The sequence below is a fragment of the Hirundo rustica genome, chromosome 5 (genome assembly GCF_015227805.2).
Source record: "Hirundo rustica isolate bHirRus1 chromosome 5, bHirRus1.pri.v3, whole genome shotgun sequence".
Classification (NCBI taxonomy): domain Eukaryota; kingdom Metazoa; phylum Chordata; class Aves; order Passeriformes; family Hirundinidae; genus Hirundo; species Hirundo rustica.
The window spans coordinates 59,540,237-59,563,215 of NC_053454.1; the positions used below are offsets into that span (position 1 = coordinate 59,540,237).

General features: G+C 41.3%; 1 protein-coding gene across 11 annotated transcripts in view; it reads right to left on the reverse strand.

Annotated features, from left to right (window-relative positions):
- The window catches only part of WDFY3 (WD repeat and FYVE domain containing 3), a 154,081-nt gene that overhangs the window by 110,458 nt on the left and 20,644 nt on the right, over window positions 1–22,979 (reverse strand). For 8 of the 11 annotated variants that reach the window (XM_040065483.2, XM_040065489.2, XM_040065487.2 and 5 more), the window contains exon 1: window positions 5,630–5,769. The exons of 1 other annotated variant lie outside the window; for it this stretch is intronic. In XM_040065483.2, the coding sequence (XP_039921417.1) occupies window positions 5,630–5,760 (131 nt within the window). In that variant the 5' untranslated portion in view covers window positions 5,761–5,769. Of the gene's footprint in view, window positions 1–5,629; window positions 5,770–10,767; window positions 10,863–20,588; window positions 20,663–22,979 lie in introns of those variants that run through there. 2 more of the 11 variants (XM_040065490.2, XM_040065491.2) reach the window with 2 other exon arrangements.

Here is a 22,979-nt window from a genome sequence, read left to right on the forward strand (position 1 = left end):
CCAGCTGAAAACAGCGTGTAGTACTTCTCCAAACCACAGCTGAAATTGCATCACTTTTCTTTGTTGCTATTTCCATGCAAGAAAAGCAGGGATAACTTCTATACCTCAAGTGCAGCCCCACCATCCAGACTGCCCTTGGGACTGAAGAGCCTGCTTCGACATCATTGTTCAGAGCAATGGCAAGGAACAAGAGAAACCTGGCATGAAGGACTACCCACACACACGGAGGCAAAGGACGTGACTGCAATCACTGCTCCCAGACACCTGGGGACAGTGTGCAAAACTCACACCTTGATGAAACAGAAGGGAGCTACAAGTCACTTTTGCAGAGTAAAGATGAGACAGTGCACGAGGAAGCAAATGTGTGCCACCTTTTCCTACAAGGAACAAATCTGTCCACACTGCACCTAGAATGTGATTTTTGGCTGGATGATGATAATTCCACTTCCTCCATCTTTATTTAGCACTCATTATGATCTGTCACCACCACGAACCCGATTCTCAGTACTGTTTTTCCTTAAGGAAGCCTTTAACAAGATTTAAGGACTTGCATTTTCTCAGCTTAGAATAAACTGGTAACCAAGCTAAACAATTGAAAATGCCGAAAAAGCACACTGCCAGAAAGCTCAAATACAGACCATTTAGACTGGAGACACATTGATTTAAGGTGCCTGCCTTTCTATACTTTGCATCTTTTTCAACTAAAATGAAAGACGAATTCTTATTTTCTCTTGAACTATCACACATAATCCTGAGAACCAAAAGGTAAATCTGCTTTTGTAAGCATTTGAATAGGCACATACACCACTTGTTTAAAAGAAGCATTTGAAAAAGGTCAGGGGAACTGAATGAGTAATTCTGACTTTTCAGAAGCCAAATGACACATAATGAATATTGCATCCAACTAGGAGGAGCAGAAAACCTCATCTTTGAGGTATCTGTGACAGATGGTCCTTCATCTCTTCACAAAACAAGACCAAGAAATACCATCCAACCAACCCTAAGGCTACCTGAAATCCATATTTGACTGCTAGGTTCTACACACTTTCATCACTGAATTTCAATGCCAAGTCTTAAACCACCTCATCTGCATATAAACACAGATCTGATTTCCAAAAACCAGTTTAGGTTTGCTAGCCATCAAAGAAGGTGGAAAATTCCACACCTCAAACTGTTCTTGCTCCATGGTACCTGCTTAGGTCGGAGAAAAAAGGCAATATTTATACCAGAAAAAGGTTTTCAATAATTTGTGCAAGGCACAAATACATTGCCATTGCAGGGCTGAGGACCAAACAACACTCTTCATGTGTAAAGGAAGCCTTTCTGCTTTACGAGATGAGGAATGGTCATTCCAGAAAATAAATCCATCTGGCCATGTTTCATTATCCTTAATCATCAGTTACAGACAGTGAAGATCAAAGTACAGGGCTCTGTACAGGTATTATGTTAGAAAGGAGACACCTGCATTAGCATCTTCAGGTGGTTCATGCATAGACACCCAGGCTCCAAGAAACCATTTGCCCATGCTTGTGCAATCGTACCACTGAGGCATTTTTTCCACTCCTCTGACCTGTTCCAGTGTGGTTTCAAAGCTGGCAATCCAGCTCTGACTGCCATGAAGTCTGAGCTAGCTCTGGACATACAATTCCTCCTCTGCTCAAGGAATGCAAAGGACATTTTTTACCAGAAAAATATGCTAACCGAGGAGACAAAAATATGCACAACACAAAAATCCTGACAGGCAGAAGCAAAGTCCAACTTGGCTGGAGCAGACACAAAACATGACAAAAATAGAGACATTTCTCACCAACATGTATTTTTGAAACACTTATATATAGAAATATGATGCCTAGTAAGTTAACAGGTTTTGGATTGAGGGAACAGAAATTCTGTTCTTCAGTGTAACCAGTATGAATACATTACAAACCCAGCAGATTCCTTTTGGAACCTAAAATTTGTCAGATTAGTGTTAATCTGGAACTTTGTAACTGGACATTTGAGGCTGGAATGAACCCCATTCACACCTACTGGTTGGCAAGACAGCAGATAACCAAACTCCTATTATCCTGCAAACCTCAATACTGCTATAAACACCTGGAGCCGAAAGACACATCGAGGAAAAGTAAATACTGAAACATCATTTTGATTTTGAACATACGCTGGCGGAGTTGAAACATCTCAGAAACATTTGCACCTCAGCAAAATCATCTGAAATGGAGGAATCAATCAGGACATTTTATTAGAAGCTTTCAAACCAACTAACCTATGCAGCATCAGGAAAAATATTCAGAATAACACGAAGATAAGTAACAACTGGTTAAAAAACTCAAACCAAAACAGAACAGACTACTTGCTTCCTCAGTAATCTTGGAGAGCAACTTCTAATTGAATTCTTGACATGTTCCATGATAAAATATCTTGAGCATCTTTGAATGCTGATTTTCTTGCTTTGTTTTTGTTTTGTTTTCAAAAAGCCCAAATAAACTGATTTGCATTAATTAGACAAACAGAATACTAGTTACAGCCCACTGAGAACAGAGCAGAACTGAAATTTTAGCTTGATGATCTGAACTGCATGGCAATGACTAAACCATGAAATTCAGGAGAGAAAATTCTTCTAAGAAGCCCCTAGAAAACAAAAAAGGGGTGAGAGGATGAGAGGGGAGGGGGCACACACAGGAAAACAAATCAAAAAGCAAAATAATCTGGGATCTGAAGAGACAAGCGTGTGCTTGGTTGGCATGCAGACATCAACAAATGCATAGGAATAAAAACACTGTTCTGGAAATGGCTCCTGTATTTGCAGTAAACAAGCAAAGCAAAAAAAGCCTTCCTAGGAAAGTTACTGCATTTGAATCAATAGCAGAACACCGAGCCACCATCAAGAATGGGGAAGAATGCTTTGGTCTATTCACCTTTCCAAGTAACGAGTGGGAGGGTGCGGTGGGGAAGACAGGGAAGGAAACCAGTGAAACTGGAACAGGAGAGAGCCTGTACATCCTCCCAGTAAGGCCATGCAGGAAGCAAAGTAGCCCCAAACAGGACATGTTCAGTAATGACAATGGTGACTCTAAGCTCGGTTCTCATATTTAGCTAAAAAAGCCACCGAATTTTAACAGGAGCACGGTCCACATTTGTGGTGCTGGTGGTAGTGGGTTCTCTTCTCAACAGCCATCTAAAGCAAAAACTTCCTGCTGCCATGTAAACCAGCCATTTATAAACTGAAAAGAAAACATTTCTTCTGCCTTTAGGAAATTTGCATATGAAGGAGCAGTGAGTAGAAGCCCATTACCTGTAAAATTTGTCTCCATAGAGCCACCCTTGTTTCTAACAACACAGACAAGACAAACAACAAAATGATCCTACCAGCACATGTTTGGCTGATGTAATAAAATTCTTCTCTCTGCTACGATCGAGGCAGAAAGATTGCAACAAAAACAGCAGCATATCTGCATTTAAATCAGCATTAAAACCTGGGCACAAATGCTTGTTTATTTCTGAAGCAATAGGAAGTAAATAAGGGTGAATAATCCCAATGTTTTAAGCTGCATTTTCATAGCATTCCTAAATGCAAAGCAAAATACAACAGCCCAAGACCTTATAAATAGCAATTCAGTACAGAGAGGAATGGAAAAGCAGCAGAAATACTTGCATAGAGGTATCTACTGCCTGAACTTAAGATGGTCCAAAGGCATCCACTGAGCTCCACTGGAATCAAGTTCTGCATACCATACAGTGCAGAACCAAAGGACCACTTAGACTGAGGGTGGCACAGCCCTGGAACAGGCTGCCCAGGGAGGTTGTGGAGTCTCCTCTGACGACATTCTAAATCCAACTGGACATGCTCCTGTGTCACCTGCTCCAGGTGATGCTACCTTGGGTTGGACTGGGTGAGCTCCAGAGGGTCCTTCCAACCCTAATGATTCTGTGATTTATTCTCATCCTGTTACTTGGGACAAGGGACTGACACCCACCTCACTAGCACCTCCTTTCAGGTAGTGGCAGAGAGCAGCAAGGTCCTCTCCAAGCCTCTTTTACCCCAGGCCTAAACAATCCCAACCTCCCTCAGCTGCTCCTCGTAAGAGGCACCACCACTGGAAAAACAGTAGAGATTCCTATGCTTTGTGTAACTAAGCAAGAGTGGTAACAATGGGTGAGAAGTACAGTCTCCTCTCCTCATCCTCCCTCTCTTCTCCTTCTCCTGACCCTTCTCAGTTGGGTGGCAGAAGATCCTCTGGGGATGACAGTCACAAATTGCAGATAAAACAATTCAACCCTTCTCAGTTTCATCTTCAAACACCTGAGGATTGCAGGTAGAGCTAGATTACATCTTTGGCTCCCAGCCTGGTTTAGAATCCAGCTCCACCAGACTGCACATGGAAACACTTCTCACATGGGGCAAAGAGTAAAGACAAAAGAGCTGATTGTGAATCCTTCCCTACAGTAAACAGCTCCAGCTCCCCAGTAACACAGAGACTGCTGCTCCCAGAACACAGCCCTGCAGAGAAAGCCTGGGACAGATCCAAGGCAGGACTGAACTGCTGGGATTCAGAAGTAGCCAGTCAGAGCTACAAGGTTTCCATCCCCAGCAGGGAACGCGCCAGAAAAAGGATCAAACAGGAAAAAATGAAAGAGGGAAAAGAAAACATAAACACCCCCAACAAAATAAACACTTAACAAGAAAAACACAAACCTACAAAGCAGACTAAAACTGCAGACTTTTAAAGCAATATTAATTACTCCAATGAATGGATTCTTTCAGGTCTCTAGTGAATATTTTTTTCAATGGCACACTTAATGAAGTGGGTGTAGATATTCTTGTATGTTAAAATTGATGTCTCTCATAAAGTGAAAAAGCTGTAACATTTTAGGAGACCCATACTTATTTTGCTTATTTTTGATTGCAATTAAGAGGTTAGTATATTTACTATTTACCATAACTACTTTAAAAATTATTTTTGTTTTTGTCTTCATTACTCATGTTCTAGGCCTGCTTGGCAATAGTGCCAAAATTAAAAGGTATTTCACAGTGAATAAATGATTTCTTGACACCAGCTTGCGGTGTATTACAAGATTAAATAGGACAGCTAGAAATCCCCCCAAAAGTTAGTTTCTCTTATTCAAAGGGAAAAAGTGAAGCCTATAGCACTCAAGAGACAGGGAAAATACTATCTTAATACTATTTTCTCCAAGTCTGTTAGATTTCTTAGAACATGTGCAACATAACTTGATAACAAGCTTGCTTCACAGCACAACTACTGCACTCAAGGCTCATATTAGCTGTATTTTGAAAACTACCCAAGTGGCAAACTAAAATTTTCTTTCTTAGCTGGGATGATAAATGTAAACTCCCTACTTCTGACTTACTTCTCTAGAGCCAACATCCTAAACACAGAAAATTATGCACAGGTACATTATTCATTTTATTCAAAAATATCACTAGATTTTGACCAAATGTCTGATGGACCTCAGCTTTGGTTAGTTTCTTCTATAACAGCAAGTCTGACAACAAGAGGTACAACTTCACATGTGCTAGACACGGAATTAAATTATAGCCTGGGGCGGGGCAGGGGGGAAGTATCATGCCAAGAAATAAGAGTAGCTGGGGTTCATTTAGCTCTCATCCTACCTTGAGTTCTTGAAGTTCAGTGCCAGCATCTTGGTTTTCAAGTCCTCCCCTTGTAAGACACTAGAGATGGGAGACAAGCTCCCGTGCCTCCAAGGCACTGCCATCCCTTGGATCCCTTGGTCAGTAAACATCCCTGTGGCGGTCAGTCACAGCTCTGCCGAGCTGTAGCAGTGCCCAGGAGGGAGGGATTGTGAGCAAGGAGCAGCTGCTCCCTCCCAGCAGGCTGGGACACCAAGGGCAGGGATCCCTCCTCCTTGCAACGCACAGTGCCCAGTCCCTGATACAGCTGCTTCACACAGAATAAATCAAAATCACACAAGCGCCGGATCAAGATGAAAAACTGTGTGCTCGAGCTAAACGACATCTGGTCGGCAGCACAATCACCGCATAGGGGAACGATTTATCATGGCTTACAAATTAATTTGCAAGATGACATTTTCCTGCTTCTCTTATCTCACAGGAAAGTAAATACGTTTCAATTTTGGTCACAGTAGAACTAATTATTCTGGGGAAAAATTGAACCAAGGACAAGAGACACTCCTTACTAGAATCTAGATCAGATGCAAGTGGATTTTCCTGACTAACTCTTCTGCTTTTCAGGGGTTTGTTGTTTTGTTGTGGTTTTTAACACTGTTTACAACTCTAGCTTGCAATGCTTCTTCTATGCGCAGCATCATACAGTCTAAAACTGCCAGGTGTTTTGTTTCGGTAACAGAAACTATTCAGAAGTGGTAGTATTCTCCAAGGAAATCCATTATGTTACCCAAACTCACATGTTATGTTTCAGCACTACACTTGCCCCTTCCCCTAGTAATAACCACAGGTACAGAAAACAAATTATGATTGAAGCTGCAGTTCTCAGAAAAGAATACTCCCAGAATGATACTTAAATGGCTACAGTGGACACTGCTTTCCAGCTAAATTTATCCCAGAAGAAAGCCAGAACATCCACTTAGTAAAAGCACAACTACTGACATGGAGTTTATTCACATTTTTCCTGTGGATTCACCTGCACATAGACACAACACTCACACTAAGGGAAAAGACTTCCTCGCTGGAGGAAAAAAACATGAAGAAGAAAACAAAAAAGGAGACAGTAACTGTCTATCAAATGCACTGTAATGTCATTCACAGGCACAGAAATCACTGAGTAGTTATTTAATGCAAGCCCTTGCTTCTGCAGTGCATCTGTGAGAGTGTATGGGCTCAGCTAGTTGAACTGCACCGTGCTTGGCTGTTTCTGGATGCAAAGAACCTGGGGACAGAACTTGCTCTGCACAAGAAAGAAAACAAGACTTTTTCAGTGCTACCCCTTTTCTCTGGTTTTGTGTTCTTTTTAAGCTTTGACAGTAAGCAGTGTACAGAATGAGGGTAACTACTCTTGTTTATTTTTAAGACAAACACAATGCAATAAACAGAGTGAAACCCAGCAATATGCTGACACACAAAGGCACATAAAAGAATTAGGTAAATAAATGCTCAATACTAAGATTTAATTGCAACAACGGTATCACAGCAAAGGTTTCTTCTCTTATATATCCATATAGTCCTTCATAATTTTATCATACATATTTTTCTTTAATTTGTTTTTACTTCTCTGTCTTCTTCTAAGGTGACCTTTTAGCAGCACCGAAGAGCAAACAGTACTTCTAATATGCTCTCACTGCAACACAGGCAGGTGCTAGCCTACTTCTGCACTATTATTTCCTCACTAACAAAAATTGCTGCACATCAGTTTCATCTCCCAGCACTTTGAACAGTTATTCTTGCATCTACAGGAATGTGCCTTTGAGATTTCTCCCAGGCAGCTTCTTGAAATTAAAATCAAACAAGGGAAAGCTCTAAAACTAGGTTTACTGCGTCTCCAGTTTATTTCAATTCATAGGACTTGAAAGTCTTTCTTGGGACTGCCTAAGGCTTGCTTTTCACAGGCTATCACTTATCAGCAATGGCACTTGCAATATCCCCCCTCCCTCTGGGACAGAAGATGGGGCAGGAAACTTTCACAGCATTCTTGTAATTCCAGTTACACCACTGGTGCACCACTCTCTGCTGCTAAGGTGTACTTTCTTAATTTGTAGTTTTACTAGAAAAACATCTGCTAGAACACCAAGGAGAAAGCCATACCCCAAGAAGTCAGGAAAACAGCAACAGGGATCACAGAAACCGAGAACAGCATCCCCACAGAGATAAGCTAAACAAAGTGGGCTTTTTTTGGGTTGGGTTTTTTTTGGCCTCACTACACTTCACATCCATAAAATACTATGGCACCACAGATGGGAACATGTCAAAGGGAGTTTCAGGCATTAATCTCTTGCTAGCAGAAATTACTGACCCAGTGTGAAATATTGGTATTTACCTCTAAGGGAGCCACGAAATGAATCTTGCATGATAACTTGACAACTGTGAAGAACATACAAGAACATGGTACACACACCCCTTTCTCTCACAGGGGATTCAAAACAAAGCAGTATGACAGACATCTCCAACACCATCCCAAGATGATAATTATTTCCATATTTCATATCTTATTCTACAAAAGCTCTTAAAAATATATAGTCACTCCTCCCTACTCATACATTTTCTCCCTGTGACAGAATAAATGAACTGCTACAAATAAACAGTTCCTTTCAAGTTCTCAATCTCAGTGCTGCAGTTTTCTAAAGAATAGAAAAGTACCACAAGCTGTGCTGTGAGCGTTGGAAGAGGCCACCCAACGCAGTAAACTCAGCATAATTAGGTTAGACACGCTGACTGAGCTCCTGTGGTATAACAAACACAGGGTGAGTCAGGTTGAGCCAACACGCACACTTTGCTTACCCCAGTGACAAACAGCTTCGTATCAACACGCTGGGCTGCCCATTCTGATCTCCCTGACATCACCTGCACAGCTCATAAGTAAACTCCACTCCACGTACTAAAATCAAAATCAATGGGTGCCATTGACAAGTCCAGCCACAACAAGCTAGTATGGAAGCCTACTTCAAACACCTTTCCAAGTGATCCTGGATCCCTATTAAATGCTCCACAGAACCATTTTTAATAAATTCTGCTCCTGCAACATAGTAATTTAAGGCAGATCCCATTAAAAAAAACCAAAACATTGCACATACTACACTCAAAAGAACATCCTTCAAAACCTTACACACTTCTATTTGTATCACCTCTATCCCTTGCCTCCCTTATGCACTAATCTAATTCATCTGTCAAGGAAGCAAACTAATCAGTTTGACACAATTTTCTCCCTGGCAAATTTATGTTGGTTGGCTGCCTTCCCTTATCTCATTATCTCCTATGTGCTCATAAACTGCCTCACAATTTTTACTATTATCCATGTAGCTGCAGGTAAGTCATGCCACAGCTGGAGAGAAACTCAACGTGGCCCCACTGAGAGCTCAACCAAATCAAACATAGCAGGCTTGGGTTTGAAAGGAACATAACCACAATCCTAAAACCAAGCTGTTAAGCTCTGCCAGTTCTTGCATATCCTCAGAACTGGAAGAACAGGATGCATGAAGCGCCAAGGAAATATTTCCTACATGAGTATCAGAATAGCACATTGGGATTCTAACAAGATTCACAAAATAGTCTGCATTCAACAGGCTTTTACTAAGTCAAGAGGGAGACTACCGTGAAAGGAGATGAACCTTTCATCTTCTTTCATTCTCCATTAAGATATATATATCTCAAAAAAATCTAAACACAATAGGTTGAAGGGAGCTAGGTATTTTCTATTAAAGTAAAAAAAAGGCATATTTCTGTCAGACCCCCTCATGGACAGGTTTGTGGGTTTTGTTAATGAATAAAACATTGGAAACAAAAGCAGCAGCATAGAGCTAGAATGAAAGCATTGATGTTGGAGTGCAGGATTTGTCATGGAAGGATGTGCTTTGGGCGTTCTGTCTTTCTGTATGCTTTTGTTAAATTAGAAGTGATACCTCACCCTTGAACACTTTACAACTCTCAGTCTTATACGAAACAAGATAAAGATGGTGAGAATACATCAATGACTAAAGCTCTTGAGAAGAAGAGGCAGCACTCGCAGTTGTTGAGTTCTACATGCCTCAAAGAGTGATGCCAACTAATATTTCCTTGTCTTTTCCCACTGGGTCACCTCTTTACTTTCCGTGTCTGTGACATGCTGCAGCCTTTTTCCCACTGAGTTGTTTCTCCTTTTGCTCCAAACCAGGTCTGTACGCCAAAGGGTGTCCTAGCAAAGCTTAGACATTACTCTTCAGTATCCACACCACACACACCCCCCTATGCTTATAAAGTAAGCTAACAAAGATTAGAATCCTTTACAGTAAACCAGACAGATTTAAATGATTTTAACTCAACTGCTCTTACGGAAATTCACCTCTGTGCTTTAGGAGCACTTCAACAGCTCTCCCTCTTCCCTTTTTTTTACATCACTAGTTAAAAAGTAATCCACTAGGTAATAAACCTACTTAATCCTTGCCAGCTTTCCAACAAACATGGAAGTAAACCAGACCGTGTTCCAGTTGCAAAAGGAACCCTCTTGTAGGCTGTAAGATTTGTAGCAGGACTACAGAGCTCTGGAGAAAATCATTCACAGCAAGCAGTCTGCACACTTTGTACAAATTCAAATAAACTAGGATATAACACCGAAGTAACAAGTCACTTGAGGCAGAAGTAGAGACTACATTACCTCTCTGTCAATACAGAATGGACCCTTCCTAGCCTGTCAATTCTACTGAAGAGCAGGAGTATTCTTCTATCAAAGTAAAAATGAGAGACTTGAGAAATTCAAGGAAGAATCAGGCACTATGACTATAGTCATATAGTCATGTATTAGGATCATTTTTACCCTTTTTTCCTAACCTATTGATTAAAACTTCCAAGTTTAATGCAGCTTGTCTCTGAGCATGCATCACACCCACACAACTTTCTGTGACCACACAGCAGTGTATTTCCACAGCACCCCCACAGATAAACAGAATCCTAAATTTTGTTTGGGTAGAGCAATTTCAAGCTGACTGTGTTCTGACAGTGCCTGAATTAATTCCCTTTCTGTGACAGGCAAATGAACTGCTTCACACAGAATTTACTGAAGAGTGTGCCAATTACAAATCAAAAGGCAATTTCCACAAAAGCTCTTCAACATTCACGTCACTAACCTCTACAGCATTCCTGGGAGCAGGGCAAACAGCTTCAAGAGAACAGGGCCCATTCCTTTCCGAGGTTTCTCTTCAACACCAAAGCTGCTCTCTCACTAGGTAAAAGAGAAAAAGGTTAGAATAGAAATGTGACAATAAAGTCACAGAGCTCTGCTCTTCTGAAATGAAAGAGGAGTCATCCCTATGACAACTGGACTTTCACAAACTAAGAGATCTTTTAAACAGCTCTGGGAAAAGGAACTGTAGCAAACTAGAAACTGACACACAGCAGTATTTCTCTGACTAAATGATACTCACTGAGAGCACATGAACTGCTAAAAGAGTTAATACAAAATGCAAGCCAAATAATTAATACACTGACAGCCTGTGATCAGCAAGAGCATCCCTCTGAGGAACCAAGTGATTTCTTATCGTTACAGCAGGGGAATAAGAACTAAGCTACATTGACACTAACCCAGCTGAGAAACTCTGAAGCTACTGAATGTGCAGTTTTCCCTGGCCTCTCCCCTAGCTTGTCTGCCTCTAATTTTCTGAGTTATAAAATATTCACCTTAGAATTTGCAAGTGGACACACACAGGCCAACAAGGGGCACTGAGTCTGAGCTCACTTCAGCACGACTCCATGAATCCATCACAAGGTTCTCCAGCTAACCCAGGCAGGTGGTAGAGGCAGTAAACCCAGCAGTGGCCACAGTAGGACCTGGCAAATAACTGGTGAATGCTGCACCTTGGTTATCACTCATGAGATGGCAGACCTCTGATTATTTTACCTCTGATTCCCAGTCAGCCCCATTTGGCACTAATAGTACAGTGTTCCTACACTCCAGAACACCACACAGTACAGGCACAACCTAAAGTAACTGGAAAAACTTTATAATACTACTTATATCACTTATTGTTTTATTATTTTGTACATTAAAAGGAGCAGTTAATATTTTGGTGGGGGGAAATTGAAAGCAGTACAGCATCAGGTACTTTTGAAAGACTCTGTAAGAGAGATGGCACTAACGTGAAAATCTTGCTGCCAGAGTTATTGCAGAGGTTAAAACAATATAAAGTTTTGTTACAATGCTGTTCTATACCCTAAAATCTTAAGTAACTTGCTGACAAGTGCAAGTGGCTCACCATTAACATCTAAAGGAGAATTTCTCTCCTAACTCCACTGTCCATGACTGTGAAACCTTCTCCCTCCAGTTCCATCTGTTCATGGGGAAAAATAAGGAGCCACTAGCCAGAACCAAATACCACCTGTGTGCACAGCACATAAAACTACAGAAACTGGACCAGGGAACTCAGAAATACCAAAAGTAGGGACAGCACTTTGATTTTATCTCTGTAGAAGCAAGTAAATATTTAAACTAAGATGATAAACAAATGGTTCTTTTGTCATAGGAACAGTAACTGGACAAACTTTAAAACAAATAAGGAACTGCCGTTTCAGCTTTCTTCATTTCACCCTATTAAGAACTTCATTATATAACCAACCGCCTCCCAGGTTCAAAAGGATAGATTTTTGTTTTTAAGTACAGACAATGGAGGTCTCAGGCTCCAAATCAGATCAGAGTGTAATTGCACTAAACTTAATTAACACTTACTATATTTGCAAAGCTCAAATGACCAGTTACACTGCAAGTACTCAAAACCCACAAGCTTCCTTGAGCAGAAATTAAAGGGTAGTATCAGCATCTTTTTCAGCTAAAACTGTAAAAAAGGCCATGAGGAAGTACAACCCCCAAGACAGCTTGCAACCCCCTAGCATACTGTGTTATTTACTTGGTCCTGAGCCAAAAGTTTATCTATGGTTTATCTATATTCCCACAGTACATTTGGAAGGCCTTGTCTCTATGTCCTGATTCCCTAACATTTATCTTACTTCCATATTTTGTCAGGGTCACAATAGCTTGAGAAAGCCTCTGTCGAATGTATCTACACAAAGTGAACTGTTTTGATTTGCAGTCTCAAAACCAATAAACACAGAGGAGCAGGAGGTCCTGTTTAAACATAGTTAACAAGAATTAAACACCTTCTGTGGTGCCAAAAAATAAAGCACTCCTACTTTATTTCCATCAACCAATCTTCAGTATTGCCCAAGCTTTAATTCTCCCTGTGGTCATCAGTCAGTAAAAGTGACTGCAAGACCAATATCACACACCTTCTATACTGCAGCAATGAGAAAAAGGAGTATGTTTTCAACCTTGAATATCCCAAACCACCAACATCCTCCAAAGAAATGTACCTACACTAAGTAACAAGGTAGGTTCATTTTGAACCCAGCAGTCACAAAGAGCCAAACTCTGGAAGCACCAAAGCAAATTACTCCAGTTTCCTCACACCTTCCAGCCTAGCGAAGGCACAGAAGCCCTCAAAAAGAAATGGCAGCTACTCTGACAAAAGCCCTGCTGCAAGTTCTGAGAAAGGAGAACCAGCTCTGGTCAGTGTCGAGGGGGAGGCATAGCTTAGTCACCTTCCTGCCTTATTGAGTCTCCGGCGTAAAGGAGAAGTATCTCTGGAAATATACTGACTGGCACGTTCAACAAAACCTTTCCTGGAGGAAAGGATCTCTGCTTTTCAAACAAGATTCAGATACAGCTTTCCTAGATGATTTCTTAAGGCATCACCCTCTCTCCACCCAAACTGGGTTCCTGACTTTCCACAGGGACAATTGATCTGCCAGCACACAGGCACTATGGTACTCCATGGCTGTGCTGCCTGCAGGCTTCCTCACCCATCTCTGTCCACTGAAAGGGTGCAGAAAGGAATTTAAGTACAGCCTGAACCTCTCCAGACAGGCAGCACCCTGCTCTCTGGCTGATGGCTTTCCCATCTGCAGATCACACACTATCCAGAGGCTGCTCAAACCCACAATGGGAAAGCAGCGCAGCGAAGAACCAAACTGCCCATTCCGTATCCGGCGTCTGCTCCTGACCGCTCGAAAAGCGTCTCAAGCGGCAATCACCTCGCGAAAAAGTACACCGTAAGTAACAAATACAGCAGGGAGTTACGGTGGTTCCACTTGCAGTGCAAAACAAACAGGGCAGTGATTTCTCCTCCCCAGAACGCTGCACGCACAGGCAGCGTCTGATTCAGGCGACGCCAGCGCAGACGAGCTCTGCGTCACCTCGTTTTCATGACCCGCCACTGAACCCTGGCAGCAGCCACGTCTATTATTTTCCAGAATCCAAGTGTCACTCGGCAAACAAGTCTCAGCCACCAAAAACACCCCCACCCATGGCTTACATAAAGCTCCCTGCAGCACCGAAGGGCTTTCCTTTGGTTCAAAGGGTTGGAACATATCATTTGCAACAATTTTCTCAAAATGTAATATTAGGGTGGCCAGCCTGAGCGTGACCAATAAAAACCTAAGTGACACTTCACAGCAGTTACCATCAATTTCAACAGACATCATCTTTTTCAGACAAGTCCCAATCTACAGCCATCCCTTGAAGAGTTTGTTTAGGTAATCTGCATAATTACATAAGGTAATTAAAAATATTTTTTCCATCATATGTATAAAAGCTTTTTGGCTTTTCTAAATGCAAAGTCCATTGGGTTAACATGTATTTTATGCACTCTTGCATTAAAAGTTGTGAGGTTTTTCATACAAACGTGTTCTTGTTTCAGTGTCAACTGAATTTGAACTATCTCTTATCCAAACATACTCCTTCAGAAGTGATGCTAAAAAGTTTAAATCAAGTTCTAATAATATGTATTTATGACTCGAATAACTTCTCTTAGCTGCCATTACTCCTTTGTCCTTGTCATTTAAATAATTTGCTTGCTGTAACAAATGTTTCCAGACCTACATCCCACCAGGTATTCAACCAGGTGTTTCAGGTCTCTTTTTGTTTTGCCTCAGTATCTCAGTACTCACTATTTCTAGAGCTTAACAAATCAAACAGATTGTGATTGCTACCCCCACCAGGCATCACACAGAAAGTGTTAAATAACAAAAACCTCAGCAATCACAAACCTCTTGGTTCCTGCAAAGAAGAAAACTGATCAAGTAACACCATTAAAATTTGTTTTTATGTACATCTCATATCAGAAAAAGAAATATAAATGTTATGCAGACTTTTCATCTTAGCTGCTTTCCCCTTATTTATTTTCCAAGTATTCCTCCGCGGATAAACTATGTTTATCAACTTCATGCACATCATACTGGTGCCATCAGAATATTCAAAAATGAAAACCCTAAAAGAGCATAAAGTTTCTTCTGTGCCTACACACACCACAAGTATTCAACAGAAACCTATTCACACCTGACCAGCCATTTTCGTCCCTGCTTCCATGTTTTGCAAAGTTCCAAGTCACTCACATGTGACATCAAAGAGGAGTCAAGGAAGACATTACATATAAATTGTTGTTGATAGGAATTACAGTAGCTGAGTGCTAGCACTTACTCCACATCTGATAGAGACAAAAATCCTGTCTCTGATGGAAAGAAATCAAAGGGATCATAAACATTATGTGATCCAAGTACATCTTCTGCCTTTTCTAGCGGAGATGTGAGCATGCATCCTCGACCTCACTGATTCAGACACACTGCAAGGGATGTGATGTCAAAGCCTGCCTTTAGCCAGATGAGGTCAGAGGTCAGGACCCCAGACCAGCAGGAGCCTGGATCTGAATTCACACTGCCTACTATGATGAGAAACAACTTTGGCAACAACATCTTTCTGCTGTACATAAAATCTGAGAGAAGAAATACAAATGTGGGCAACATGTTGTCTAAGTACTTCCAGCTGTTTTAACAGTAGGATCAGGATGAAAGAGCCAGATGTTTCCCTCTGACCAAGACAAGACCTTAAAAGCCAACATAAGGGTCAGCCCCATTTGTAAAAACAAACAAAAACATCAAACAGGTAAAAAACTAGTTTCTGGCTCCCTCCAAAATACTCTTCTCATTACTGTTTCTTATTCCCTGCTTCTGCTAAAACAAACTCTAGTACTGTGAAACTGCATGCAGGGACAAGTAAAGAAAGGTACCACATCTGTTTCTAGTAAAGTTCCAACAACTCCAACACCTAGGTACTTTCTCCTCCTCATCACCATTCCTGGATTCTTTTGCCTTTTGTTTATAAATCAAACTCTCAGCAATCTTGTCATACTTCCAAAGGAATGCATACTTCCTAGTGAAGACTCCACTAACCTCCTCCTTCTCAGGATAAAAGAAAGAATCAAGGCACACACTTCACCTTCTCAGAGATCAACCCCAGAGATTCACACTAGAAAACAGAAAAAATGGCACACCCAAGTCTACAGACACTAGTCACAACAGACTGCTTAAAAATTTTCACTGGCAATGATTCCATTCATCTTCAAATTAGGACGTGGTTGAACACCTGTAACTCGATGCTCTTGCTGTCCCCAAGACCCAGCATAACACAGCTTGGAAACACTAGAAAGATGATACCAGTGATGAGCACAGAGGAAACACCACCACGTCTTAAATACAACTTTCTGGAGGTGGAATATATAATCCCAACAACTAATCATGTTTAGACAGGTAAAAATTAATCGGGTAGGGAAAAAAAAAAAGAAGAAAATACCCCACTCTGTGCTACAAAATGCCAAATTCCAAGCCAACCCTCAAAATACCTTCACACTCAAGAGCAAAGGGAAGGACGCTCACAAAAGGGGTCTTAATGACAGACTATTACAGCCACCCTACTATATACAGCTCTTAAACGTTGCTCCTCTTCACTGAAGTTGCTCAAGAGCCAAACACAAACAGAAAGCCTTGACAGATCTCTTGAGTACCATGCACTCTACATCTTTCAAAAAGCTCCTCCTTACCCTAAAACATTCTAGTGTTGCCTTTCAGCCAGGTTCTTCTCAATACAGCAAAGCCCGAGAAGATGTAGATGCAAGTGGCCAACCAGACACAGTAAAAGGGGACACGCCCTAGAGAAGCTGCTTGAGCTGCAGTAGCATTCACATCTCCTCCAGAAGCATCCTCTACACAGGGAGGCAGAACCAAAACAACTTCAATTGTGACTATCTGGCACTGGGAACAACTTAAAAGCAAGGAAAGTTTAACACCAACAAGTTAAACTTTTTCAAAGCAAGACAATGAAAGTCAAGGAAATAAATCCAGTCTCATTTATTGTGGGCAAGCTCTGTTGGACAGCCCAAATCTTGCTTCGGTATAACTGCAGTCAGGAAGACCTAATGCAACACCTGATTTCTATGCCACTGGAAAGAAAAATGCTCCATAAACTGCATCTATATTAAGTCAAAGCCAAAATTAGTCTGAAAAAGGAACAAGAAAATTGTCATACACGCTTCATGTTACTTCACCTTTTAATTACTCCCTAATTAAATTTGCATGCTTTGATAATATCTACTATTATAGTTGATGCTCCAAATGGAAATAAATGTTAATTCTCTCTGCAAATGAACCATCAAAACCACACACATTTAAATAGATTAGTAAAATTTATTTCAAGTTGTCTTCAGAATACTCTCACTTACTGTACTCAGTCCTCAATTTCCAAAAGTCTTTGCCAAGGATGCATTAATTCAGTCACCCATAAACAGTATTCCGCTCTTAACAGCAAAGAAAAGTGCTTCTTGTAGAAATAAATCACAATATGTCAGTGCTAAACTCCAGATGCTCCCTACACAGACATGCTGAACTGACTTGCAGGTCACCTGTGACATAAAATTTCATTAATTATATTGCTTGATAAGAAGCATTGTCTTTTTTACAGAGAGGTTTTCAAATTAAGCAAGTGGGTCTTAACGTTATAGCACTGTGATCTCTGTCACTGAAACGCTGGATGTTGTTTGCACGTAACTACAGAATGATACAGGATGGAAGACTTCTGTGAAGTTCAGTGAGGTCCAACCTCTGCTCAGCACAAGGGCAGCTTAGATCAGTTGTTCACGTGAGCTCTGAGCATCTCCAAGAGTGGAAATCCCTTGCTCCTTCGAGAAACCAACTGTGCTGTTTTACCTTCATGGTATAAATTTCTACCCTACGTGTAACTGGCCTTGTGCTGCTTGGGTCCAATGCCTCTCATGTTATCTCTGTGCATCTCTGAGAAGATAGTCAAATATTCTGCAGTGGTCATCTCTTCTGAATTACAGATTAGTGACCATAGAGATACTTTATAAATTGATCAGATATCTGAGGACAGGGCCCTTAATGAGATCAGTCAGGTACACACTAAAATAGTGAGAGTATTTTTTATACAAGCTTTTATTTTATTTATGAAGGAATAAAATAAACCTACACAAAGACTCTTAACATTTTGCTTCACCAAATGGGACATAAAGACCAGAATAATGGAGAGGGGTTCTTTATTTCAGGAAGCTAATGCCTGGCTCAGTCTTTAGCTTTCCACGGGATAAAGAAAACCCTCTGGATATAGAGACAAACACCGATTATCTAAATCACTGGAATCTAAAATTATGAAATCCAAAAGTCAAATACCTTCCTGGTGGACAAATGCTCTGGCACTCCTAAGAACAGATCACTTACCTTGGTATTTGGAGACTTGCAACACAGCTTTAAATACTATGCTCAATTCCCCCACAGATGGGTGTAAGGTTGTTTATTTCTTTTACAAAGAGAAGTGTTTAAGTTGTTGTAAACAGCACACTCAAAAGTAAATAAAGATTTTTCCCTCTCAATTACTGTCTACATGCTAGCTTGTTCAATACAGCTACACTCACTGATGCTATATTGCATAATGTAATCAATATATCACTATGTTATCCCTGCCGTTAATTCCAAGCTCATATGCATTTTTATTTACTTTAATTAATCACAAAGTTACAATTTCCTAACAAGGACTGACGGCTGACCTCTATTAAAAGGTGCCACAGGCTAGTGGCAAACCAAAGACGAAGCCAGGCTTTTCACAGCACTGCATGGTGGGAGGACAAGGGACAACAGACAAACGGATACAAGAGAGGTTCAGACTGCACATAAGAGAAGCTTTATTCCCCCACTGAGGACAGGGAGGCACCAGAATGGGGCCCAGAGAGGCTGTGCTGTCTCCAGACTTGGAGGTTTTCAAGACACGACAGGATCAAGCCCAGCACAAATTGGTGCCATCTCAGAGCTGGTCCAGCTGCGAGCAGGAGGTTGGACTACAGCCCTGCCCAAGTTCCTCCCAACCTGAGAGACCTTTAGAGGTTCTCTTCCCCACTGTCATGTACAGAGCGAGTTTTAATCCCAGTGTCCCATTCTAGTCAGCTGAATTGCTGCCCTGCTTTCCCGAACCTTCCAACTGCATGGATTCTTTCCATTCAGCAGCCTTCAGCTTCCTGCCTGACACTTCACAACAGCAAAGGAATTCCTCCACCAGTGGACATAATTTTCTCTCCAGGCATCTACTTGAGGACCAGAAAACCAGTCACTAAGTCTGCAGTACATGAAAAACAAGAGGAAAACATCAGAAAGCAGACTACAGAACATACTGGGCAAAGGACAGGCCCTCCCCAAGCACAAAGACCTCCTGACTAGCAGAGCCTTCTGTATTTGACTCACATCCAGCCCTACAAGTTCCAAGCAGGTTCCTCCAGAGCTCTGCCAGGCAGCCAGTCCAGCGTGTGAGTCCTGTGACAAGTTTTTCTCCAGCATCTGCAGTACAGGGGCAACGTTTTGATGCCTGCTAATAACCCTTCCTTAAGGATCACAGAGAATCTCGGCATGACCGCATGGTGGTCCTGCCTGGTGTCAAGATTAGAGTACCACCCAGAAGCAGCTGTCCTGGGGAGCTGCCTTTGACAGCAGCACAACCATTTGCATGGTGCTGTACTTCAGGTAACATTTTAATAAAGGCAAGAGCTGTCTTGCAATGAGTTAATTCTTGCATCTGTGAATCTCTGCTTTTGTCCATCTGCGACATGGAGAAATTGTCCCAGAGCTAATGGAGCTGTAGCTGTCCTTTCTGGAGAGCAGCTTTAGCCTACATGCACCTCCTCAACAGTGTCCTCACCCTCAAACACAACACTGGGCCACTTCCTCAGAGTGTGCTGAGAGAAAGGAAAATTAGGGCAGCTGGCAGAGAGGAAGATGACTTCCAGGTAACTGGCCAGCCAGGCTGCACACACTTCCCACCAGTGTCCTGCCCTGGGCTCAGCATGCAGTTCCCAGGCTCTGTGCTGCACACAGCTGGTGTCCAGGTATACCCAGGGATCAAAAGAGACAGACTTGCAGCAGAGCTTCCATCTCTGGGTTTCAAGGTAGCTATTTCTGTTCTACAAGAACTCTCTTCTGGTCAGTGACCTTCAATTCCAATCTTTGAAGGGCCTGTATTTCAATGAATTGTTTCCTTGTTGTTAAATTAAATGTTACTCTTAGGAGAAGGTCTGTGGGTCAGAATTTTGCCAGCTCAGAAGAATTAAGGCAGTAAGTAGCCTGGCCACCAAAAGAACAGATCAGTATGTATTTAAATGTTTATTAATAGCCTAAGGATTCTGAACAAGTCAAAATTGATGCTATACAGGAAACCTAATAATAAAGATTTATTTATTCAATCATTCTACACATTCTACCATGAATCTTAAGTGTTGCAGTAGCCCTCTTATAAGAGAGTAGAAATGAGCCAAGGCACAGACTTCAAGTGAAACACAGCATGAAAAGGGTCCTGGTTTATTCCTCTTCACAGCTCAGCCATCCTGACTCCAACCACTCACCGACTCTGGCTGCAGCAAGCTCCTACTGTAGGTTTCCCTTGCAGCCTCTGACTGCTGGTTATTTCCTGCTAAACTCTGACTGCAGGTATTGCTTTGCAGAGCCTGATTTACCCAGCTAGACTGTGACTGCAGGTTCCAACAACAGGCTCTGACTGCAGACCCAGACTGACCTCACAGCAGCGATTCTCTCTGCCCAGGATCCTGCTTCATGATTCTCTCCTTCATGCTCCTCAATGTTCTTCCTCCATAATGATCATCCCCTCACCAGCTAGCCCCCTTTTCTACCTCACTCACCCTTACTGGATACAGCTGTTACTCATCAGGGGCCAGGCTGTACTGTTAATTAACACAGCTGTTACTTATCAGGGGTGAGGTCACCTGTATTCCCTTCTCCTACACTTAAGCTCACAGATTCTTTTTCCAAGGCCCATGTACAGCTATAAAAAGCGTTGTAGTTATTGTGGTGCCAGTCATATCACCACAATTTGCCAGCCTTCACCTCTCAGGACAGTGCTGCAGTACACTGATTCTCATCTCACAGGAGAGTCTTTTTACTCAGCTCCTTGAACTCCCACCTATAACCAGTTGTTCGTACTCTGCAAGTTTGCAAGGCTGGTGTATATTTGGACAGCTCTCTCCAGGTCCAATTTCTAATGTAAATGAAGTAACAAGGCACATTAGAACAACAATTTCCAAAAATGCCGATTTTACTGCACAGTTTACCAGCATCTGATAGTAAATGAGATAATGCCTTATTCTAGTAACTGCATGGAAACAAATCCACTGAACTACAGCCACCATCCTGAGAGAAGACAGATATTCTGAATATCATCCAAGATCATTTATTGTGCTCCTGGTAGAGCTTGTTCTGCAGACTGCCTGCAAAGTCCTCACATCTTTGGATTCTGCCTTCTTGGAAGCTGCCATGGATCTCATTTTGAATCAAATTTCTCCTGTCTTGCCTAGCTAATACAAGTGTCAGAAATAAAATTATTGAAAATCCCAACAAGCATCAGCAGACTAAAATGATACTGAATATCCCAATAACTGCTTCAGTCTGCAATGTGAAAACAAAGAGTGTCCAAAGTAAAAAGTCGCCTTCTTATTTAGTGACCCCAAGTTGAACTGACATCTCCCCACAAATGGGGGTCAGACCTCTCCATGCAGCTCATCACTGGCACTTAATAAACTAAGCTAATTGACTTTTCTTTTTCCTTGAACCAAAGGGAAACTAAGGTATTGCAGAACAAGCCCTGCAAGAAAAGAGAAGTGTCTAAATGGAGTCACTCCTAAAATCACCCCCCAAAATTACGACCATGTACTTCTTCCTCTTCTTTCAGAAAGCAGCACTGTTTCTGAAAACCAGGCTGTTTCTCAAAAGTGTCTCCCTTGACTCTTCCTTCATTCCTCAACTCATTCATTCCCTTTTCCTTTTTTTCCTGAGATGTTAGATCCAAGAGAAATCACAAGCCAACAAAGATCTCACAATATCTATTCCTGATCATTATTAACTTAAATTAGATTCGGATGAGTAACTAATATCCATTTTATCCTCCAAGTAACAGTACAATCTGATGTATTGCCTAGCAGCTCTAAGAAGCTGAAAGTGTAAGAATGCAGATAATAGATTTAGTTTTCCATGTTTTCTTTCTGTCATTTCACACAAAAAGCTTCCTGCCAAGACTCCACACTGTAAAAACACATGGATGCAAATTTCAGATCCAGACCATTTTCGCTGGCTAAATTTTAATACACACAGGGGAAAAAAAAGAAGTTAAAGATGCTGAATGATTTAAGGAAGTGTCACTTGCCAATACAAAATTACAATGTCTCTTCAGTAGTCCAGTAACCTCAATATTTGAGCGATCTGCATGACCAATCGTGAAGAAACCACGTAAGAGAAAATATCAACAAATCAGAAATCTGACCCATTTTCCACAGGAGAGTTCCCAGCTCTCCCTCTTACACAAGCACAGAATCATATCTTCATTAGTAAATATTTCTAACAGATTCCTAATCACTGAGTTTGCATATGCATGAAGTTTTTGTTTCCATCTGCATTTTTGTCTTACTCTTTTGGGGGGGCAGGTGGTTTGGCTTGATTTAGGGTTTTTTGCTGAGGAAGGGAAAGGGGACAACATTTAGGAAGCAGAATCTAACAGCTACTTGATGATACAATTCGACCCTTGCTCTTAACACATTCTTACTCAACTTGTTGCAAATAAAACTTGAAAAACTTATTTTTCCTCTGCTGTTGAGCTACCAACAGTATCATTCTTTTACAATTTTTTCCTCTACTACCTGTCCAGACTATTTGACAAATAAAGAAATCCTACTACTTGCACTAAATGCAATCTAAGTTGTTCACAATTATTTTTCCTATTGAAAAGTTAAAACTATCTGAAAAGTCTGTACTAGAATTATCAAAGTAAGCCAGAAAAGCAGGATTCTGGCTAAAATTGTGTGTTTCATAACAAAGTGTGGAGAAAAAAAAAAATGTCCATAACGGAGAAAGAAAGACACAAACCCCCAAGCAATAATAAAGTTTCAGTATCATTTTG